Here is a 19,735-nt window from a genome sequence, read left to right on the forward strand (position 1 = left end):
TGCTTCAGTATGTTTTGATGATCTTTTATTCTATTACTGGTTTGTATTGATTTATTACGAAAATATTGACCGGAAAAGGTATGATGTAATCATGTGTGACTTGATGTGCCCTGCCTTGATGCAGTTCCTCACTGTGACCACTTGAGGGCAGTGAAAGTCGTGATTCTGCCAACTCCTAGCTGTATCAGCATCAACAGACATGACAAAACTGTTACTAAACAACTCTAAAAGAGTTATTTTAAAAAATCTAATCAACCAATACTGACGTTGCGCTTGAGATTTGTAATATCCACACTAGTAATAATAATGTACATTTTAATTTTAATTGTCTTGGAGGGGGAAAGGAGCTCTATTTCACCCTTTCACACTTTTTGATATAACAGTTACACTGTCCATTCATATTTGATAGTACAGCAGAGTATCAGACACTTGCTGATGTCTAACATATATGTAACATTATATGGCATTGTGATCACACTTCCAATTACTTACCACATTGCATTTATTCATTTGAGCACTCATAGAGTCATTCACCATTTAAGTATATACTTTTTGAGTATTTTTACCTTTTATTTCTTGGTTACTTGTTATTGTAAAGTAACAATACTTTTCACCTGAATAACCACCTCTGGCTAAGTGAGAGGAGGCTGCTCTCTGATTATGGCATCTATAATTACACTAAAGAGTGTACTTATGGATATTGAGGGTTTCATCCAGTTCTTACAAGCATGTGTCTGACACAGGAGAGGGACACTCTCTTTGGCCATGATGGCTGAAACTACCTGTTGTACGAGTTGCTCTGGTTGCATGACATTTAAGCTGGATTCTTCTTGTCTGCTGGTAAAATGATCAAGATATTTATACTTCATACGAATACAGTATATTCTCAATGTTCTCAGACCTGCATCATTACACAGCAGCACTGCATGCTTTATCTTTGCTCAGGTGTGAGTTTTTAAACTGTTGTTACATGTTTTTTACACACTGTAACTCTCAGAGATTGTGTACCATGTTGTTTTCACACAGTCTTCTTCTTGTTATAAATACTGTCACTGCTGAAGAGAAGTTATGCTCACTGTGCAGGAGATTACATGTTTTGTAACTGCCACTTGTGGTACTTTTGGTTCAGCCATCTTTCATCGCTCTAATCCACCCTGTGTTTTATTGTTGTGGCAATGATAATGAAGAGAACTTGTCTGCACAGAACCGACCAATGAGAACGCGAGAAGCCGTAGAGTGACATCGGGTCTGGCCAATAGGATGGCAGGGGGAAATGTGTTTATACCAGCCCTCTTCCCCGTAGAAGGCGACTGTTTTGGTGAGTTACTGAAAGTTCATTGAAATCATTAATGGCTTTTAAAGCGTTGGATTTCAGATGTGGTGACAGCATTTGAATGGTCTCCCCCTGAGCTCGGCACACGGGTAACAATGTGAAGCTGACAGCGTGTGTTTTTGTGCTGCGGACGCAGTTTCGCCGCTCTCCGTGAAGCTTCATTGTTGACGTTAGTTGTTTTGTTGTAAATTGCCTTTGCGCAAGACGACAGCCCGTCCATTTTAACGTGTTTTACGAGAGTTTCACTTTATGAAAAACCTCATGAACGTCCGTTCAGACGCGGCCGTTGACACCTTTTCTCGTTTTCGTCGACGTAACTTCTGTGTCTGAACGGCACTTTTTGTTTGGTGACAACAGATAACGCTGCTTCGTCTCAACTTTTCCGAACCGTCAACGCGTTGACACCGGCGGCGCTCGGCAGCAGTCGGTAATGTCACCATAGTTACCGAGGTAACTCGGTTCATTTGGTGCTTTTCACTCGTTTTTGGACGACTTATATAAAAAATGTATTCTCGCTGCCCTTCTCGCTATTGAATGAATGGGCCTTTTTATGCGCATGCGCGCAGGACCTGAAAAGTTTATAAACAAGAAGGAGTCACATGACGTGAATGTTGCGAAACGGATAAGACTGAAGCACGCGCTTATCGTGTTTACATGTCTTAACGGGACTTTAGACACAATGTGCAAAGTTAAAGACACACTGACATTAAACAGTGAGGTGGTGAACGTGTCTAAACTTAGGTTATGTCACCCTGTGTCGCCCTATGTCACCCCAACCATTTATAGCCTATACATTACAGCAGGGAGGGATTGAGTTTCTGTGTGTGTGTGTGTGTGTGTGTGTGTGTGTGTGTGTGTGTTTGGAATATAGTTCATAGTGATATTAATGCCACTAATATATAGTCCTTTCATATGAGTGTTCATTGTTGGTCATAGAGTGTACAGTACAGCTACTAAGGTGTGTGTGTGTTTTAGAGCCTGTGGACATCATGGTTTGGGAGGTGGTGACCCCAGCTGTGCTGTCCAGTGACACCAAACATCAGAACGTGAGGGATTCAGAGTGTCAAAGCGAACACACAGGTAACCGCAGAGTTCACCTGCATCTCCGCTGTATGATAAATGCAACTCTCAAAGGGGCACTCCAAGTTTAGTGTTGCAATTTCAGACAGTTCGGATGCTCAAGGGAGACTAAATTTAAAGCGGCGAAAGAAGATTTCGAAACTTTGGATTGACAGTACGAGGCTAGATTTAAAGAAAGCAGAACTTGCATTGCTTTAAAACGTTTTATTTCAGACGTCTTGTCTCCTTGTCTGCCTGGTCCACATCTATATCCTGATGTAACTCCACCTACACTTGCAGTGAAACACATTTGTTCTGTTACAAATGCCCAGGTCAAAATAACTCTGACGACATCATCAGGGTTATTTTCAAAATTGGGGAAACTCCTCCAGAGCGACATTAGTCATCATACAGCTGAGTAAACTGGTGTCAGTGTGTAGTCAGGGTCAGTTTCTCTGTAACTACTTTTAACTGAGTTAAGGAAAGACTTTCATATGTTTTTCTTCTTCTAGTCACAGATGTGTTTTACTATTACTGTCCATGGTATAATACTTATAAACATACCCTGTAAAATTCTGTACTAATTAGTTTGTTTGTTTGTCTGGCCTTACCTTCAGCAGTGATGATGGATGCAGTTGGAGACCAATCACACGACCTGCTCTGCTGTGAACACCTCCCCTCCTCACCTGGCATCCCCAGCAGTGACAGTTACATGGAATACGGTACATAAAACACCAGCGCATGCCGGGTTCATCACAGCAGATGAATGAATGTCATAGTACGTGTGGACTTTTCAAATTCAAACTTTCTCCATCTAGACGACCTCCCAGACCTGCAGGAGGTTCAGGAAGAGGCGGCGCCGTCAGCACCACCTGTCTACCAGGTGGATGTGGGCGTGTCACACCAGGAGCAACGCGCACACACGCAGCCTCCTGACACACACTGGCTGACGCAGCTGGCACACATCGCCACTGGACCCCAGAGCCCGCTGCTGCAGGAGTCTCCTCACAGCAGGTGGGCGCACTTTGTTCTTTTTCCATGCGCTAAAACATGAATATTATGGACGAGAGTATGAACATAAGCTTCTGTCATTTCCAGCTCCTCTCCGGCCTGCCTCTCCAGCACCAGCAGTAATCTACATTCCTACGCTCGGCCTCCTCCCCCTCTCCCCAGCAGTGACTTGTTGCTCTCCAGAAGTCATGACAGGGAGCGTCGGCGCAGCAGGGTAGAGCTCATGTTTACCTGCTTCCGTCTTTATCATCTTTTACTGAAACCTCTCATGTCTGAAACCTACAGCTGTGTCATGTCTGACAATGCTTCACAATGTTTCCGCAGAAGAGCAGTGAATGTGGATCAGCAGTGTCCACCAGATCCTCTCTGTCTGATGATGAAGACATGGGCTGGAGCTTCTGCTGGCCACCCACCACCTGGCACTGCTTCCTCAAAGGTAGACACATACACAAATGCACATGCATACACTGGGCTTAACTGTGTAATTAGATGGGATCATCCGTGCCTTTTACCTGTCTGCCACACATTCTGAGTCATCAGTTGTTTTCCTCTAGTGGGAAGACATGAACATGAGATGTTATTTGAGGTTATTGTCTCAGAGCAGCTGCTCTCTGTCCCCAGGCACTCAGCTACGCTTTCACAGCGGCTCTAATGTGGAGTGGCAGGATGTCGAGGACCTGGACTCTGCTGAGGAGGACTCTGGTGATGAGGAGCAATCCACATCTCTGAAGGTACATAATGCAAGAAGTGTGTGGCAGCGGTCTGAGTTCACAGTAGTCTTTGTCAGTTTAGTTCAGCTGCTGTAAACACTGAGTAAAAACACTGCTGGCTCTTTTGCAGAGTTATGGCTCTGAGGGTCTGCAGCTGGTGCAGCATTCAGAGATCGTGTTGTCTGGTCAGGCTGTCCTACAGCTGACCTTTGACCCCGGGGCATTCGGACATGCCCCATTGACCGCCCGGTGCCAACTTGATCACCCCTTCTATGTCAAAAAGAAAGGTGGGAGCTGAGAAAACATGGCAACTGTTCAAAGCACCATCACATTGGCTTCTTCTTACACTCTGTCTCGCTGTCTGTCAGGCTGGTCGTCATTTTACCCGAGCTTGACCGTGGTGCGTCATGGGATACCATGTTATGAAATGGAGGTGGGAGGTGTGTGTCTTCCTCCAGGACACAGAGATGCCAAACACACAGATGACTCAGTGGTGTTTGACACATTCAGAAGGTAAAATAGACACTTATGGTAATATACATTTGCTGTATGCTTCTGAAATTAAGCAGATTGGTGTGTTTGAAACATCACGTGTGTCTTCTTCAGTTACGATTTCACTCCTCTGGACTCCTCTGCGGTTTACGTGTTGAGCAGTATGGCCAGACGGCGGCGTGCCTCCCAATCCAGTGGGGGAGCCGTTTCTCCAGACAGAGACACATCACAAGGTACTGTAGCAGAAGCATTACAACCAGGATTCATTCAATTTGCAAAATGCAAAATGCTCGCAAGGTTGAAGATGTATTTCATAAAAGAAAAAAAAAGAAAGCCATCAATCGTGGATGTGTTTAAAACCTGCAGATGCCCACAGTCCCGGTAATCCCCACTCCCCACGACAAAAGCCAACCAAAAGCCAGCATGCTAGCACAGCAGGAAGTAATAATGCCACACCCACTAAGTGCAAGCGGCCAATGAATGCCTTCATGCTGTTTGCCAAAAAGTTCAGGGTGGAGTACACACAGATGTACCCAGGCAAGGACAACAGGTAGGTGCGCTCTGTATCTATACGTGTTGTGAAGCTGTTAATGTTCATTGTAAGGTAACGTGTGTGTGTGTGTGTGTGTGTGTGTGTGTGTGTCAGAGCGATCAGCGTCCTCCTTGGTGAGCGGTGGAAGAAAATGCGAAGTGAGGAACGCCGGGCGTTCACTGTACAGGCCAAAGCCCTCGCAGACGAACAGAAAAGACTCAACCCTGACTGCTGGAAACGCAAACGAACCAACTCTGTAAGGATCCACACACACATGCACACAGTTTTAAGTGGACATTACATTCACTTACATTGTCCAACCCTAACCTTAAACCAAGACTTGATTTTAAAAGTTAATGATTTACATAATGGGAACCTGCATTTTGTCCCCAAAAGGAAGATAAGTCCCCACAATGAGACTGTGCAAACATGTTTATGTCCCCACAGAGTAGTATAGGTCCGCACATACACACACACACACACACATCCACACATATCTGAATCCACTCTATACTGTTGTCTAATTCATCTTTCTTCTGTGTTCAACAGGGTTGTCAGGGAAATTAAGGCTGCAGACAAGAGAGAACGATCAGAATGGCCTGTGCATTCAAACACACACACACACACACACACACACACACAGACATGTTCAGAAGTGACAAGGAGCTATGTGTATATTAATACTATGCTTCAAGATGATATTTTCAGACTTGCCTTGATCTCCCAAAGTGAGGATTTGATCGAGTTTTTTTAAGGATTCTCAAATCTTGTCACGTTAAAAAGAGCAGCAGTCTACTTCTTGTCGACATCATAGCGGCTCTCATAAAGTCACTTCTTTCTCTTGCTTTTAAAATGTGCTAAATTTAACATTTTAAATTGGTTTAAATCATCTGTTGATATAAGTTATAACAAGTCATAAAACATTACGTGGCATCTACCTACAGAGAGGCTATGTAATGTAGTTATCAAAACACAATTATGAAGCTGATGAGCTGGGTTCTATTTGTGACTGAAGTTCATCTCCACGAGTGATTTTACAACAATGTGACAATAACAAAAAAGAGATTCTGATCATTTTCAGTTTCTCACATATGCTTGAAACAGGTGGAAGTTGTGGTGCTGTAGCATTTTAGGTAAAGTAGAGAATGTAGCTATTTCCCAAAATTCTATATTATATAAAACGATATATACAAAGTATTTTCTTGCCTGTACTACTTGCATTTGCACTCAGTGTATTGCACAAGACTACATATTTTAACTTTGCGTTCATGCCATTTATCATGTAATATTTAGTTACTACAAAAGTTCACCATAAATGTTCGAATATTGGCCCTGGTGTTTTTATGTAACATTAACAGGAACCAGGCCTTTATTTGAGACAGGCCAATGGGTCAAATTTCAACCATCTCTATTTTCTACAACATTCAAATCATTCCCAGCAGTTCAGCGGCAGAATCTCTTTAATTCTCTGGAAGGCTTTTATTTTGAAAGAGAAAAAAAAAGTAGCATTTTCCTGACAGTTGCTTGAGAAAGTACAATGAAAAATACTTTGTACAGACGGAATTAGCGTAGTGGGTTTGTTAAGCTTTTCACGACTTTTTCACGATAGACATTGTAGCACGCATACTAGCGATAGCATGTTTCTTCTGCTTTTTATTTATTTCATGGCTTTTATTTCAGAATTTAGAGTAATAATAATAATAATATAAAGATATAAAGATCACATGGGTTACGTTACAGACAATTGCCATTGTAGCACAAGCTGCAGGATGACAGGACTTGATTGGAAATTGTCAGACATCATCTACATTGCGGAAGTGTCCTTGAGGAAGGCACTCGTTCCCCAGCAGCTATAGGGGCAAAGATACTCTTAATGCAGGAATTCATATAGTAAGTTATTGCTTTTTCTAACTTGTCTGTACGTGCCATAATAAAGTTTCTTAGCTGTGTTTTAAGTACAGTATTTTTGTGTATAATCGCATATTCCTACATTAATCACTCATGGCTTCCACTGGCAGGTTTATCTCCCCCACTGGGTTTTGATAGCTTTACTTTATGTCAGAAGATTAAAAAAAGCATTTCTAGCTTCTGTCAGGCAGGTCTGCACACTGAGAAAATACAAAAGGTTTTGTGACAACAAGGATGGGAAGAGACAGACAAAGTAAATGGTGCAGAACAAAGCTGCTCCAGGTTGATAGGACTTCACTGCTCAACATACATTGTACTTAGTGGAACTCGTTGCCATAAACTACTCATTTTATATTATCAGAAATCAGAAAAAATACAAAGTATTGTTCTGTATTTTTGATTTTTGATCAGGCTGTTGTGGACCTAAGAATTGAGGTAGAAAATGCAACACTTCTCTAAACTCTCAATGTGGTCTAGTAGCACCTTTGGCCCAGACGATGGAGGTCTAGAGAAATCTTTGCTTATTGATCCTCACGTTGTTTAAACTGCCCGAGTTAGAAATCCTATCAAAGAGCCCTGAAAATTCACTGACAGCTTTACCAATATGGATTTGTCAAAACCAAAGGCTTGTCATAGTCTGTCATTGAACTTCTGCTTAAAAATGTTACTGCTTGAAACTGAGCCTACAGCATCGTGGGCTGTTTTGTAGCTACCTTTGGTGTTTTAAAAAAAATGACCAGAGGTCTGGTTGAGCAAAACACCTGTCAGCTAACAGCTCTGCTCATTTGTAATTTGTTATACCTGGAAAACAAGGACCCCGGGCAGATAGGGCACAAGACACTGAGTGAAAAATCTATATCCTAAATTAAAAAACCGCTACCCGCTACAGTAATGTGATTTTATCTTATGTTAAACAAATCATTTGGAAACTGACCAGCGTGTGGGAGCCCAGATGTGTGAGGCTTTAGAAATGTCACGATTGGATGAAAGTGCTTCATATAGAGTTGTGTCAGTGCAGAGTGTGAAGGCATGATGTGGATTTGCTTGAGGTGTAAGTGCTTGAGAAAATGACATTTTTATAGTTATAGGAAGAAAAAAAAAGGAAATACTTCCAGGGTGGACTTTTCTAATCTCACTGCATAACGAGGTTTATTTTTAATGCACTATATACACTTTATCTTATGTGACTGCTACAGTATAATGTGTAATGGCAAATATTAATATGATTATATAGAAATATATATTTTTGGTTTTGACTTAATCTTTGTTAACCCTTCATGGTTGTGCATTGATTATTTAACTTTTGTTTGTCTTTACTATCATGTCATGTACAGGTCGATCAGGGGAGACAATGCAATACAATGTATTATGGTATAAATAAAAGCATGATAAATCCATTTGCCCTGTGTCCTTATGTTTTGGAGACTGACAAATTAAGGGATACATTTGGGTCTAAACAAGAACATTTTATTTTTTTCCCTCCCAGAAAAAGAAACAAGTTTAAATCATAAACAATGTTTGCTTCAACCTGTTTCTATATACAGTACATACTGCACCAGTTTATGGCTGGAGATAAAGGTAGAGACATTAAGCTGCTACGGTAATCATAAAGATAAAAAGAGATAACATTCCAGTAAAACTATAAACATGATCAATATTTCCAGGCTAAAATTATCAAATAGAATCCACACAGTTATACATATGTGTAAATGACTACAAAATCACTTTTTATAGTAAAATAGAAAATATATAGAGGTACATTATAAACATACAGTAATTTGGCCTTTTGATGTATTCAGGGATATTTACACATAAAGTTCAGACATATTACAGTTAGATCTGGTTTGAGTCACTGTCTGGTTCAGTTGCAGTAGCCTCTATAATTAGTGCCATTTTGCATCCCCAGATAAGATGAATAAACAGTGGACACTGTGTGGACACAAAACAGGAACACTGCAGCTTTTTCAAAAAGCTGCAATGCTTTTTGAAAGTGATTCAGAGGGGACTGATTCATTTATTGATCTTGTCTGACTCACTGACGACATTTGGACTCCCTCAAAATGAAAAACAGTCATAGCAAGTGGCACTGGGATGCAGAGGGACTTGAGGGATCCAAAGTCAGAGGATGAAAAATCTCATCAGCGAGTTCAGCACGAAATGTTTTACAACTGTCCCAGCTGAAGGATTTACTGACATTCTTCCAGCTGAATATATTTATTGATTTTTCTCTTGCCGTAGTGGTTATCAGAGGAATATCATTGTTAACTGTTTCCAGCCTTACAGGGACTGTCATGTTTGATTCTCAGAAGATAGATTTTGTGTGGATTATCACGTTAAATTCCAGTTTATATCTTTTACAAAACATCTGAGCCTGACGACATTTCCTTTCTCTCCACTCTGACATTTACATACGAAAATAACGAGCGTAACAAGACTTTAAGAAAATAGAAAAAAAAAAATCACAGATCATTATTTTGGCATATTAGTCACACAGTTGTCGTATCAAAACAGGTTTAAAGTACAACGACATGAATTACAAAAGGCACAGGGTACCAGAGACCATCAAGCCGGTGGCAACAAGACATGAACAGAGACATCAACAGCAGTGAATACCAGCAGTCATTGTACTGGTTATTCAAAACATTACGCTAAATAAGGAAACGTGGTAGTTTGAGCCCCAAAATCTGCTGGTTAGTGAGCAGTGCATAAAATATCATGAAGGAAAACAAGAGTTCAGGAGAAAGTCATTTCCTGCATCATTTCCCTTCTTTAAACATAGAAGTCATCTTCTACTTTCACTAGGATTCTGTCTGTTTTGCCAATTGCAATTTTTATTTATTTTTTTCTGTTTTTAGAACATTAATGGAATACATGAGAGTCATGAAGAAGGCAGGAAATAACAATACATGATCAAATGAAGAACACAATTAAAAGTTAAAGACTAGGAAGGTCTACGATTAAAATTAAGTAGCTGACTCTTTCAAAAAAATATTTCCAATGAAGTATTAAAAAATGATTTTGGGTAGAATCTTTTCATTTATGTTTGTTTGTTTATTTATTTAGGAGAAGTGTTGGCTCACACACTGCTGCCTCAGGCTTACATCAGCAGCAGTCTGAAGGTTCTGGTTGGAAAGGCAGTGAAGCTTTTTTGGTACCACTTTCGAATAATGAGCCTGCTATAAAGACGCTCTTATATGTCTTTATAAATAGTTAAGAAATCATTGACTAATGCTTAATACATCAGTTATTACTTATTACTACCATTATGTAGTTATATATGACAACACGCCATTAATAAAGGATTTGTTGTTTATTTATTTTTGAACCACTGATAAAGTCATTAGTTAACTAAACATAAGACAGGCATTATTAGACAGTGGTATCTTGTAGTATGAGTAAAGCTCATCATGAACCTGCCAAAAAGCTTCTGTGTGTGGTCATGTCTAACAGATAACACAGTTGGAGCTGCTGTTAAAGAGCTGATTTTGATAAGAAAACTGAGATTACTTGTACTGGATAATTATATTTTCTGTTTATATACTGAATAATGATGTCTGTTGAACATTAAAGTGTTAGCGTGCTCAGTGGACACAGCTTTGAATCACAGACACAGAAATGATACTTTTGTGATGATTTTCTGTGTATATGACATGTTTGTGTGTGTGTGTGTGTGTGTGTGTGTGTGTGTGTGTGTGTGTGTGTCTACATGAGGGATTCCAGGCTCTCTGCGATGTTAGTCTGTCCCAGTGGTACAGATCCGTTGGTTTCTGGACTCTGCAGGGCTCTCTGGTCTTCCTGGCTGCTCACCAGACTCAGCACAGCCCGGTACAGATATTGGTACTGCTCCTGTGGGGGCAGAACACAAAGATGTTTGTCAGTAAAAACACTCCACAGCAGCTACTGTTTTTAAGTTACACTGAAAACAGGGTATTTAGTGTGTGTTTATACGTGTGTGTGTGAGTGTGTGTGTGTGTGTGTGTGTGTGTGTGTGTGTGTGTGTGTCACTACTTACTACATCATTAAAAACCCCAGGCCTCATGAGGTTGGTCATCCGTGCCACCTGGTAGACATCGACTGCTCCCTCCTCCTCCAGCTGACTGGACAGGGTGGTGAGGGCACAGAACAGGCCTGATGTAGCACCTCCCAACCTGCACGCACACACACACACACACACACACACACACATAAATATAACCTTGCAAAGAAAGAACAAAATGTGAGTGAGCCCGTCTGTGTTATACTCACGGGTCATGTATGACTGTGGGCCCGTCTGAATGTCTGCTGTGCTCTCTGACTGTGTTGACCAGATCAAAGCTGTTCCTGATTGGACTGTCTGGGTTGGGCCAGCAGGTGGCGCTGTACTGACGAACCTCCAACAGATAAGTGTTCTAGGCAGCGGAGAAAAGCAGAAAGGTTTCAGATGTGTGTCTTTTCATGTATACATGCTGTGTGTGTATTTGTGTGTGTTACCTGTGGAGACTCCACTGTAAAGTCCTGCACCAAAAGTCTCTCGTCATTGGACAGACATATATGCTCCTCCCCCGAGTACGACACAGTGAAACCCTCAAAGCTCATTGGCTGGTCTTTACTGGGCCAGTAAACACATGACTGCCCCTCTTCACTCTGTCATAGACAGGAAAACATGAAAGAGTGTGTGTGTGTTTATATAAAGTCATTTCATAAGTGCTATGCCAAAGTGTTGTGAGTGTGTACCTGACAGTGTGTGTCTGGCAGACGGACAACAGTGTGTGTGTTGTGCTCCCAGATCATTCTCCAGAAATCTGCCACCGTGCTGCTCAGAGGAGTCTGGCTCACGATGAACTCTTTACTGTGGTGACGTCCCTGTGGACACACGACAAACAGCAGCGATGTTTCATTCATGTAAAAACAGCCAAAGGGCCGTTTAATGAAACAATGACAGTTCCAGTGTTCTCACCATGACGTATGAGGCGTTGATGTATCCTGTGGAGTTTGTTTCCGAAGCGGTTAGACACACTCTTGATCTTTCCACTGTACGAAAAGGCAAAGACATAAAAACAGCAATACAACACAAGGTTTAAACTTTCAAAGTGCAAAAGTGGTGGAAGCGGCCCTCCTTACCAGGCATCAGAGCTCTTGCTCTGTTCCTCTCAGCGTTGCCATCTCTCAGGGCAGTGCTGTAGTCCGCGTGCTTCGCCTGACGCTGACTGATCAACTGAAACGCGACAAAAACAGTCCCAACATTTAGTGTGTGCCATGATAACGATATGATCAAAAAGGCCCAGCTCAAAGAATAGAATAGATATTTAGAAAGATTCTAGACCTTGAACTGTTTGTCCATGCGCGTCCTGCCTGACGCCCCGGGGGTCAAGAGGTCGGACACATAAGTGTGGAGGAGGTCAGAGGTCACAGAGGTGTCACGGCTCAAGATGGCCTCCACCAGAGTATCATGGATGAACACGTACTGCTCCTACAGGTGAGCAGCAGAAGAAGAGGATTGACTTGATGGATGGATGTGTGTGTGTGTGTGTGTGTGTGTGTGTGTGTGTGTGTGCTTACCTCCGTCTGTACCAGGAAGTTCCTCTGCGTGCGTACATGTTTTAGGAAACCAAGAACATTCACTGTGCCCTGATCCTGGATCTGCTGCAGCATGCTGTCTATCACTATGTAGGTCCCCGTCCTTCCTACACCGGCACTGTAACACACACACATCATGTCAAATATATACATGTATATATATGTTCAGTATATGGACATTGTAACACACACGCGTGGTACCTGCAGTGTACCAGCACGGGTCCCATCTCATGTGTCCGTGCACGAGATGACGCTCTGATGAAGGAGAGGACAGGGAGAGTGTATTCTGGGACGCCCATGTCTGGCCACTGGGTGTAGTGGTAATGAAGGACTGTGTGTTCAACTCTCCTCTGAGAAGCCTGGAGGACCAAAATCTGAGTTATGATGTGTGTGACTTTATCTTAAGAACTTTAAAATGACAGTGTGTTTTCAGTTTGAACAGACCTAAACTGAGTGTGTGTGTGTGTGTGTGTGTGTTTGAAGTACCTTATTTGTGGTATCTCTGACAGTGAATGTCCGCAGTGTGTAGTAAGCGAGGGTCTTGCTGCTTTTCAGGGTCACCTGGTACGGGCCATATTCCTCCTGGTTCTCCTCTGGCCAGTACTGGTCACATTTTGTCTGCACAGACAGAACAAGAGCAGATGATGAGAAGTATTTCAACAAAATACCTCCAAGATTAGAAAACTCAAGGTTGGTCTCTACATGTGATGATGAAAACAAAGATATTGAAATATAAAATCAGTCTGTTTGGATCTGGTGGCTGAACTGGAGCGACCTCCTACCCGTCCTTTCTCCTTGAGGTTGGTGATCATGACAATAACTCCAACGTTCTGCTGCCAGATCATCCTCCAGAAGTCTTCCCTGCCCGCTCTCAGAGGCCCTTGAGCTGCGATGTACGCCCTTGTTCGCTCATAACCCTGCAGAAGAAATCGCCGTTTAGTAAATGCTGGATGTAAATGTGCAGTGTGTACCAGAGACAAAAACACACTTACGTCCACAAAGTTAGCGTTGATGTAGTCCCCACATTTCCCATCTCGGTCCAAACTGTTGGAGAGTTTCACTCTGCTGTGGTCGTCTGGGAGAGGAAAAGGTTCATCAGTGTCATCACCTCCAGATGTGACAATTAAACAGAAATGTTGAACAGAGACATACAGGCCAGGATGTTGATGTATCGGTTCTTGCTTTTGTTGTCGGGGTGATTGGAGCTGTCGGCAGTGATGCCCATGTCCACTGTGCACGCCTGCACCTCCTGAAAAACAACAGAAAACACAGAGGGTTTGGGTCAGTCGCTCAGGGGAGTGAACATGAAATGAGTCTTTTTTATCTTTCATTGGTGTGCAGATGTGGGACAACAGTGTCACAAAACAGATCATCATTACAGAGACAGCTGCAGAGCTGATTTTAATTTCTATTCCATTACTATAAAGATGGATTAATAAAATATGTAAATTGACACTTAGATGTGCCCTTGGTTCCACCTCAGTTTGGAAATGTGTCCAATAAACTGAGAGCAGCAGAGAAAACCAGCTCTGCCTCACACAATGCTCAATAACTAAAACTCTTACATGTACACATTTATATATTATTATATTTATTTGCATGCAAAGAAACAAAGTTTACATCCAGTATCACATCTGACATACAAATGTCTACAACAGAGGGTCAGACATGGGAGATTTCATTTGAAACAAAACTCAGTAACTGGACAGGGGTGTTACTGTAGGTGTCTTACCTCATAGGATTCTTTGACAATCTAATGGAGGGTGGTGAGGATGCAGAAAGCACGACGATGGTGGTGGAGGTGGTGAAAGGAGAGTGGGAGGGAAGGGGGGGCAAGATGACAGACGGACAGACAGACAGACAGGGAGTCAGACAGACAGACAGGGAGTCAGTGCAGGTACAGGAATATGGGGTTCAGATACACACAGAGAGGCAGTGCTAAGTGGGAAACACTCTGATGTTCCCAACTGAGACGTGGACTTTGAACCGTGTCTCCCAGATCCTCTTGTTCTGCACTGTGGATTATTAAGGCATCGTGTTTGATGGATATTCCTAAAGAGCTTGTGTGTATCTTCAGGACAAGCTGTGATCTACCGACATGCTACTCAAGTTTTGTTTTTGCTTTTTGTGATGAAATGTAGGTTTGATGCTGCAGCTATCGAGGGATAAGTATACTTGACTTTATCCTAACTGGAGTTTCATGCTAGGAAATGTCCTGCAGATGTACCTGTTGTTGGAACTGACCCACAAGCTGCTCTACAATGTGCAACAGCATTAAAATTCATGAAGTCAATGCTCCTCACAAGACCTTTCTAACATGCAAATGAATATTTTTGCCAGCCTGACAACTTGTGCCTGTCAGTGAAGTCCCATCTTCAGCTCTGCCTATTTGAATTTGGAGTGTGGGATGAGAACAAAGTAACACTGCCATGGTTAGTACCAAACACCCTTCCTGCATACTGTTACACAACATGTGTACATGGAAGTTACACATCATCACTGTGCTGAATGATAATCCTAAAAAATATGATGTTAATAGAGATATGGAAGAGCATTAAGCAGCTGTGACAAATGAAGTACTGCCTACGTACACACATGAACTAAAACTACAGGAAGCAATCCATTTGTCTTGATGCTATTCTACTTTTTTTTTTTTCAAAATATCTTTAGCTCTTTATGTTCCCATTGTAAAAAATGTCCAACAAAAACAATTAGGACTCTTTAACACACCTCAAACTCCTTGGAGAAGGTGTTGTTGGCGTGCAGCTCCATGATGTGCTTCACAAACTGCTTCACTGTCAGCGGCTCGTGACCGTCTGCAACCAAAGGGCAAACATTAAGTGTGTGTTTAGCATTCACAGCCCAGTAGTTTTTTAATAAGGTGTGTGTGTGTGTGTGTGTGTGTGTGTGTGTGTGTGTGTGTTACCTGTAGCCAGCAGCATGGGTGTAGATGGAACAGATATGACTTTAGGTGAGGCGCTGTCATCTGGGTAGAAATTAGCCGCCTGGAAACAGTTTCTGTGACACAAACAAATCAGAATCTCAGTCAAGTACACAGGTGAAATTGATCCAGACAGATATTGATCATGTGTGTACATGTGTGTGTGTGTGTGTGTGTGTGTGTGTGTGTGTGTGTGTGTGTGTGTGTGTGTGCGCGTGTACCTCCAGTAGATGAGTATGCCCACCAGTACCAGCAGACAGAGGATGGTGAGAGTGGAGACGACAGCCAGAGGAATGACTGTCCTCTTCTCTCTCTCAACGCCTCCGACCAGACCCACCCGAGACTCGTGGCTGCTGTTGCTGCCCTCTGAGAGGAGGAAACGGAGAGGGTAAGTGTCAGAGAGGGCAGAGACAGAAGGAAAAAGGAGACATGAGACAGAGATGATGTCAGTGTAATCATTTGTGATTGTAGTTTATAGGTTTTCACTTAGTTGCAATCTGCAACATCACCACTAGATGGCACTAACAGCTACACACTACTAGACCTTTAATAGCCATCCATAACAATGTATTTCAAACTTGTTTTGATGACATTTCTAACACAGCAGTGATTTTTCAGTGGTTTTTGGTCCCTTGGGGACAGCACAACACTGACAGATAATCACCTCATTGGACTTTCACTTTCCTCATAGCTCTGTTTGGGTCTCTAACGACATTTGAAAGAACCTGGCATCTCGGCTGCTTCATTATGTTCTGTAGCTGTCGTTAACTTTGTGTGTCTGCCATTTGGAGCTGGGCAGGAATATCATGGGTTTATAAGAGCTGAAAACAGCTGCCTGCTGTGGCTGTAAAACGAGGTTGAGTGAGCTGGAAAACCAAATCACAAAAACTGAGGGGAACTGCAGAGTTGGGTGATGATTCTCTTCTCTCTCATTACACACATTTCATCCTCTGTTGCTGTAAAAAATATTAATTATGTTTCCGCCAGCAATAACAGTGTAGGCTGTAATCACAGCTGTATAGTCGAAACAGCGACCTAACTCAAACTATGTAACATTGACTTGTGTGCAGAAATATGCATGTGAGAGCGAGAAGCGTTCTGTCACAGAGAAGCAGAGCTGAGGAAAAGATGAGCGCTGAGGAACATTTACCTTCCATCTGCTCCTCTGTGGCCTCGCTGCCATCTGTCAGTCTGTGCAGAGGGACGAGGCGCCCCAACACAGGACTTTTTGCAGCATCAGACAACAACCTGTCCATACTTGTGGACTTATGCACGCTCTCTCTAGTTACAGCTGCTTCACTATCCTCTTTAGCGCCTCCTTCGATGTGTTCCTCACTCCCCAGACCTCCATTTCTGTCTCCTTCTCTGTTGTCCTCCAGTGTAAAGTTATCCAATCCAACAATTTGACTGTCAAGACTTGTGCTTTGGCTCTCTTCATCGTGTCCATCAATATCGCCATTTTCTTCACTGCTGCCAAACAGTGGGAGCATTGCTGTTGGTTTATCTTGACTGACGGACAGCTGAAGTCCATCTCTTCTTTCAGATACAACTTCGTCTTCACTTCCATCACCTTTGGCATCACTTTCCTTTTCACTTACAGTTTTGATACTTTCTTTGTCATCACTGAATTTCTTTCCTTTTCCCTTTCCATTTTCCCCTCCATCTCCTCCACCCTCCCCAGAACCATGGATATCCTCAGGCCAGCTAAACACTCCGAAATTGGACTCAATTTCATCCCCACTGCCGGTTTCAGTGTGTGTTATCTTTCCTACTACACTTTCACTCTCCTTCTCTTTCGACGTGTCACAACCTGCTGTGCTATCGAGCTGTCTGGCACTCTCATCTGTTTCACTATCCACTTTCCTTACTCTCTGAATCCCAGTGTCCTGTATGCCTTCTCCTATGTCTTCCTTACCACTTAGCTCACTTTCATTTCCCTCCATATCTTTCTCTGCTGCTGTTTCACACTTCTTGCCACTTAATTTGCTTCCTGTCTCATCTGTATCATCACCTGTTTCACTATCCATTTTAATTCCTGTGGCTGTGCTCTTTTTCCCAGTAATATCCACCTTGAAGGTAATAGTTGAATTTGGAATAGCAGAAAGATCAGTCGGGACTGTGGTGACTCCATCAAATTCCTGATCTAGCCTGTTGCCAAGTCCAGAGCCTGATCCACTTCCCTCTGCGGAAATGTCTTGGTTGGACTCTTCTGAATTATAAGGAAGAGACAAAGTCAAATCTTTAGAGTCAAAGGAAGAGTCTTCTTTATGTCTATGTGTGCTGCCTTCCTCCTGATTGTCAGGATGTGGCAAGATGTTCAGACCATCTTGACTGTTATCATCACTTTGAAATTGAGAAGTATTTGGGGTATTTCCTTCAACTGTGTTTGTTTCTGATACGTTGATTCTACTCCAGTCATTACCAGGTAGCAGAGATGGGGAGTACGCAGTGATTAAGTGATCCTGAGAACCCAGAATGCTAGAAGAAGTGTCATTATGATAGATAATGCCTGCCCTCTTATCTTCAGGGAGGGCTGGAAACGGACTGGGACTGTCGGTGTATTTATTAAAAGGGTTGAGCGATTCAGGCGTGATGCTGAATAAATCTTTAGCTGAGGATCCGCCTTCTGGGACAGAGACTGCAGGGTCTGCAGGGTCGATGATCCCTCCACTAAGAGTGTTAGGTGGGTTTGTTAAGCCAGAGGACTGATCAGTGGTTGAATCCTCAACTTTGGACGTAGGCTTATTTACTGCAAGAAAAGCCAAAGTAAATGTCTGAAAGAAAACATCCAGGACAGCCGCAATGTGAAATGTGTTTATCACACCAAGAAAGATGGAAAAAAAGGTGAGAACTGAACTTCCCAGATTTGTTGCACATGGTGGTTTGACTGAAGTTGAATAACTCAGACAGAGGTGAAGAATCTTGACTCAGCAAAGGTAGAGTTTTCAAGTCATCGTCATGCTCACGCCGCACACAAAACAGAAGAGAGGCAAGAATAGGTTCATTGAGTTCCTGAATGAAGAGATGTTATAAACCAGCTTGGTGAAGAAGACGCACAGATGAGGCTTCATCATGAAGTGAACCCTACAATCTGTGAGAAGGACAGAAGAAGAAACAACCACCAGAGAGCGCCGTCAAGCCACAAAAAAAAAAGGAAAAAAAAGAATGCAAACCCAGAAGAGGAATCCCAAAAGTGGATGTTAATCACCAAGCTTGAGTGGAATCAAGTAGATTACACAGATATGACCTCATGCTGCAAGAATCAGAGAGTGAAGCAGCCTTTGACGCTAATCACTATCACTGCCAGCTTATTCTCTGACCATTACCACCACCAGCATTATCTACATCATGCCACCGAGATCACGGCGCACAGCGGTGATTAGACAAACAGCAGTGGGCTATTAGAGGAGACAGGCAATCATCCACCGCAATTAAGTCCAGCTGTCGACCCACCACACAAAATATTTCTACCACTTATGCCAAGCTGCTGTGTAAAATCCCTCAAATTATAAATTCATAGCCACTTTTAATAGGAATTAAAAGTCATTTTCATCTTACCATTAAACATGGGCTGGGTTGTGTGAATCAGCACCCTGAGCAGAGAGGAGGTGGTGTATGATTTGTAGACTGACTCAGCGAGTGTGTTGCTGGCGGTCACCGTCCTCTCTGTGATCCAGAGGGAGGAGGGGCTGGAGGGATCTGATGTGGTTTCTGGTGGAGGTTTATTTGTGGGGGTATCGCTGTCTCCAGGGGCCGCCGGTGAGACTTCGTCCACTTCTTGACCTGTGGGACACGACGCACATTATGATGATGTGATGGGACACCTGTTGAGCCACAACATGACTCACGATGACTTCTCATGGCATAATGTCACAACATGTTGTGACATATGAGACACAAAATGACAGACGATCTGACATGCCATGACGTAATGTAATGTGGGATGTAATGAGGCATCATATTGCATGATACGTTATGTATAAATGAAGTTTTTATGATTATATCATACAACTAGCCTGCATTGCTACCACACATTCATAAAGGCAAGATCCAGAATGCATTTTAAACTGATAGTCCAAAAATACTAAAGAAATTAGAGTAAATTTTAGTTAAATTGTACATTTTGCTTAATTTTCTGGGCTTAGAGACAAAATTATCCTATACTTCATCATAAGTAAACAGCCGTTTGTAAG

The 19,735-nt window shown here is 42.5% G+C and overlaps 2 protein-coding genes across 10 annotated transcripts in view; one reads left to right on the forward strand and one right to left on the reverse strand.

Annotated features, from left to right (window-relative positions):
- Nucleotides 1-920: 920 nt before the first annotated feature.
- On the forward strand, nt 921-8,439 carry LOC104933233 (HMG box-containing protein 1). 8 transcript variants are annotated; one of them, XM_010748627.3, is made up of 14 exons: nt 921-945; nt 1,205-1,318; nt 2,309-2,413; nt 3,010-3,114; nt 3,211-3,406; nt 3,491-3,617; nt 3,728-3,839; nt 4,025-4,134; nt 4,244-4,400; nt 4,482-4,626; nt 4,720-4,838; nt 4,972-5,155; nt 5,252-5,393; nt 5,687-8,439. In XM_010748627.3, exons 1-14 carry the CDS (start codon nt 927-929, stop codon nt 5,702-5,704), a joined length of 1,653 nt encoding a protein of 550 aa, XP_010746929.3. In that variant the 5' UTR covers nt 921-926; the 3' UTR covers nt 5,705-8,439. The 8 variants fall into 8 exon arrangements, with proteins under 8 accessions (XP_010746929.3, XP_019121175.2, XP_019121176.2 ...); XM_019265630.2 differs by lacking the exon at nt 921-945 and having other exon boundaries at nt 1,208-1,318; nt 3,013-3,114; XM_027274520.1 differs by lacking the exon at nt 921-945 and having other exon boundaries at nt 1,260-1,318; nt 2,311-2,413.
- ptprz1b (protein tyrosine phosphatase receptor type Z1b) overlaps nt 8,317-19,735 on the reverse strand; it is a 53,943-nt gene continuing 42,524 nt past the window's right edge. The window contains exons 14-32 of one of the 2 annotated variants that reach the window (XM_027274492.1): nt 19,101-19,325; nt 15,764-15,908; nt 15,528-15,619; nt 15,332-15,417; nt 14,334-14,354; nt 13,754-13,850; nt 13,594-13,676; nt 13,384-13,518; nt 13,088-13,219; nt 12,803-12,960; nt 12,584-12,719; nt 12,348-12,494; nt 12,146-12,239; nt 11,982-12,055; nt 11,759-11,887; nt 11,516-11,668; nt 11,291-11,433; nt 11,058-11,193; nt 8,317-10,891 (exon numbers count right to left, since the gene is read on the reverse strand). In XM_027274492.1, coding sequence (XP_027130293.1) covers nt 10,748-10,891; nt 11,058-11,193; nt 11,291-11,433; nt 11,516-11,668; nt 11,759-11,887; nt 11,982-12,055; nt 12,146-12,239; nt 12,348-12,494; nt 12,584-12,719; nt 12,803-12,960; nt 13,088-13,219; nt 13,384-13,518; nt 13,594-13,676; nt 13,754-13,850; nt 14,334-14,354; nt 15,332-15,417; nt 15,528-15,619; nt 15,764-15,908; nt 19,101-19,325 — 2,330 coding nt within the window. In that variant the 3' untranslated portion in view covers nt 8,317-10,747. The remainder of the gene's footprint in view (nt 10,892-11,057; nt 11,194-11,290; nt 11,434-11,515; nt 11,669-11,758; nt 11,888-11,981; nt 12,056-12,145; nt 12,240-12,347; nt 12,495-12,583; nt 12,720-12,802; nt 12,961-13,087; nt 13,220-13,383; nt 13,519-13,593; nt 13,677-13,753; nt 13,851-14,333; nt 14,355-15,331; nt 15,418-15,527; nt 15,620-15,763; nt 15,909-19,100; nt 19,326-19,735) is intronic. The other variant, XM_027274493.1, reaches the window with a different exon arrangement.

This window comes from Larimichthys crocea, chromosome III, assembly GCF_000972845.2.
Source record: "Larimichthys crocea isolate SSNF chromosome III, L_crocea_2.0, whole genome shotgun sequence".
In the NCBI taxonomy this organism is placed as follows: domain Eukaryota; kingdom Metazoa; phylum Chordata; class Actinopteri; family Sciaenidae; genus Larimichthys; species Larimichthys crocea.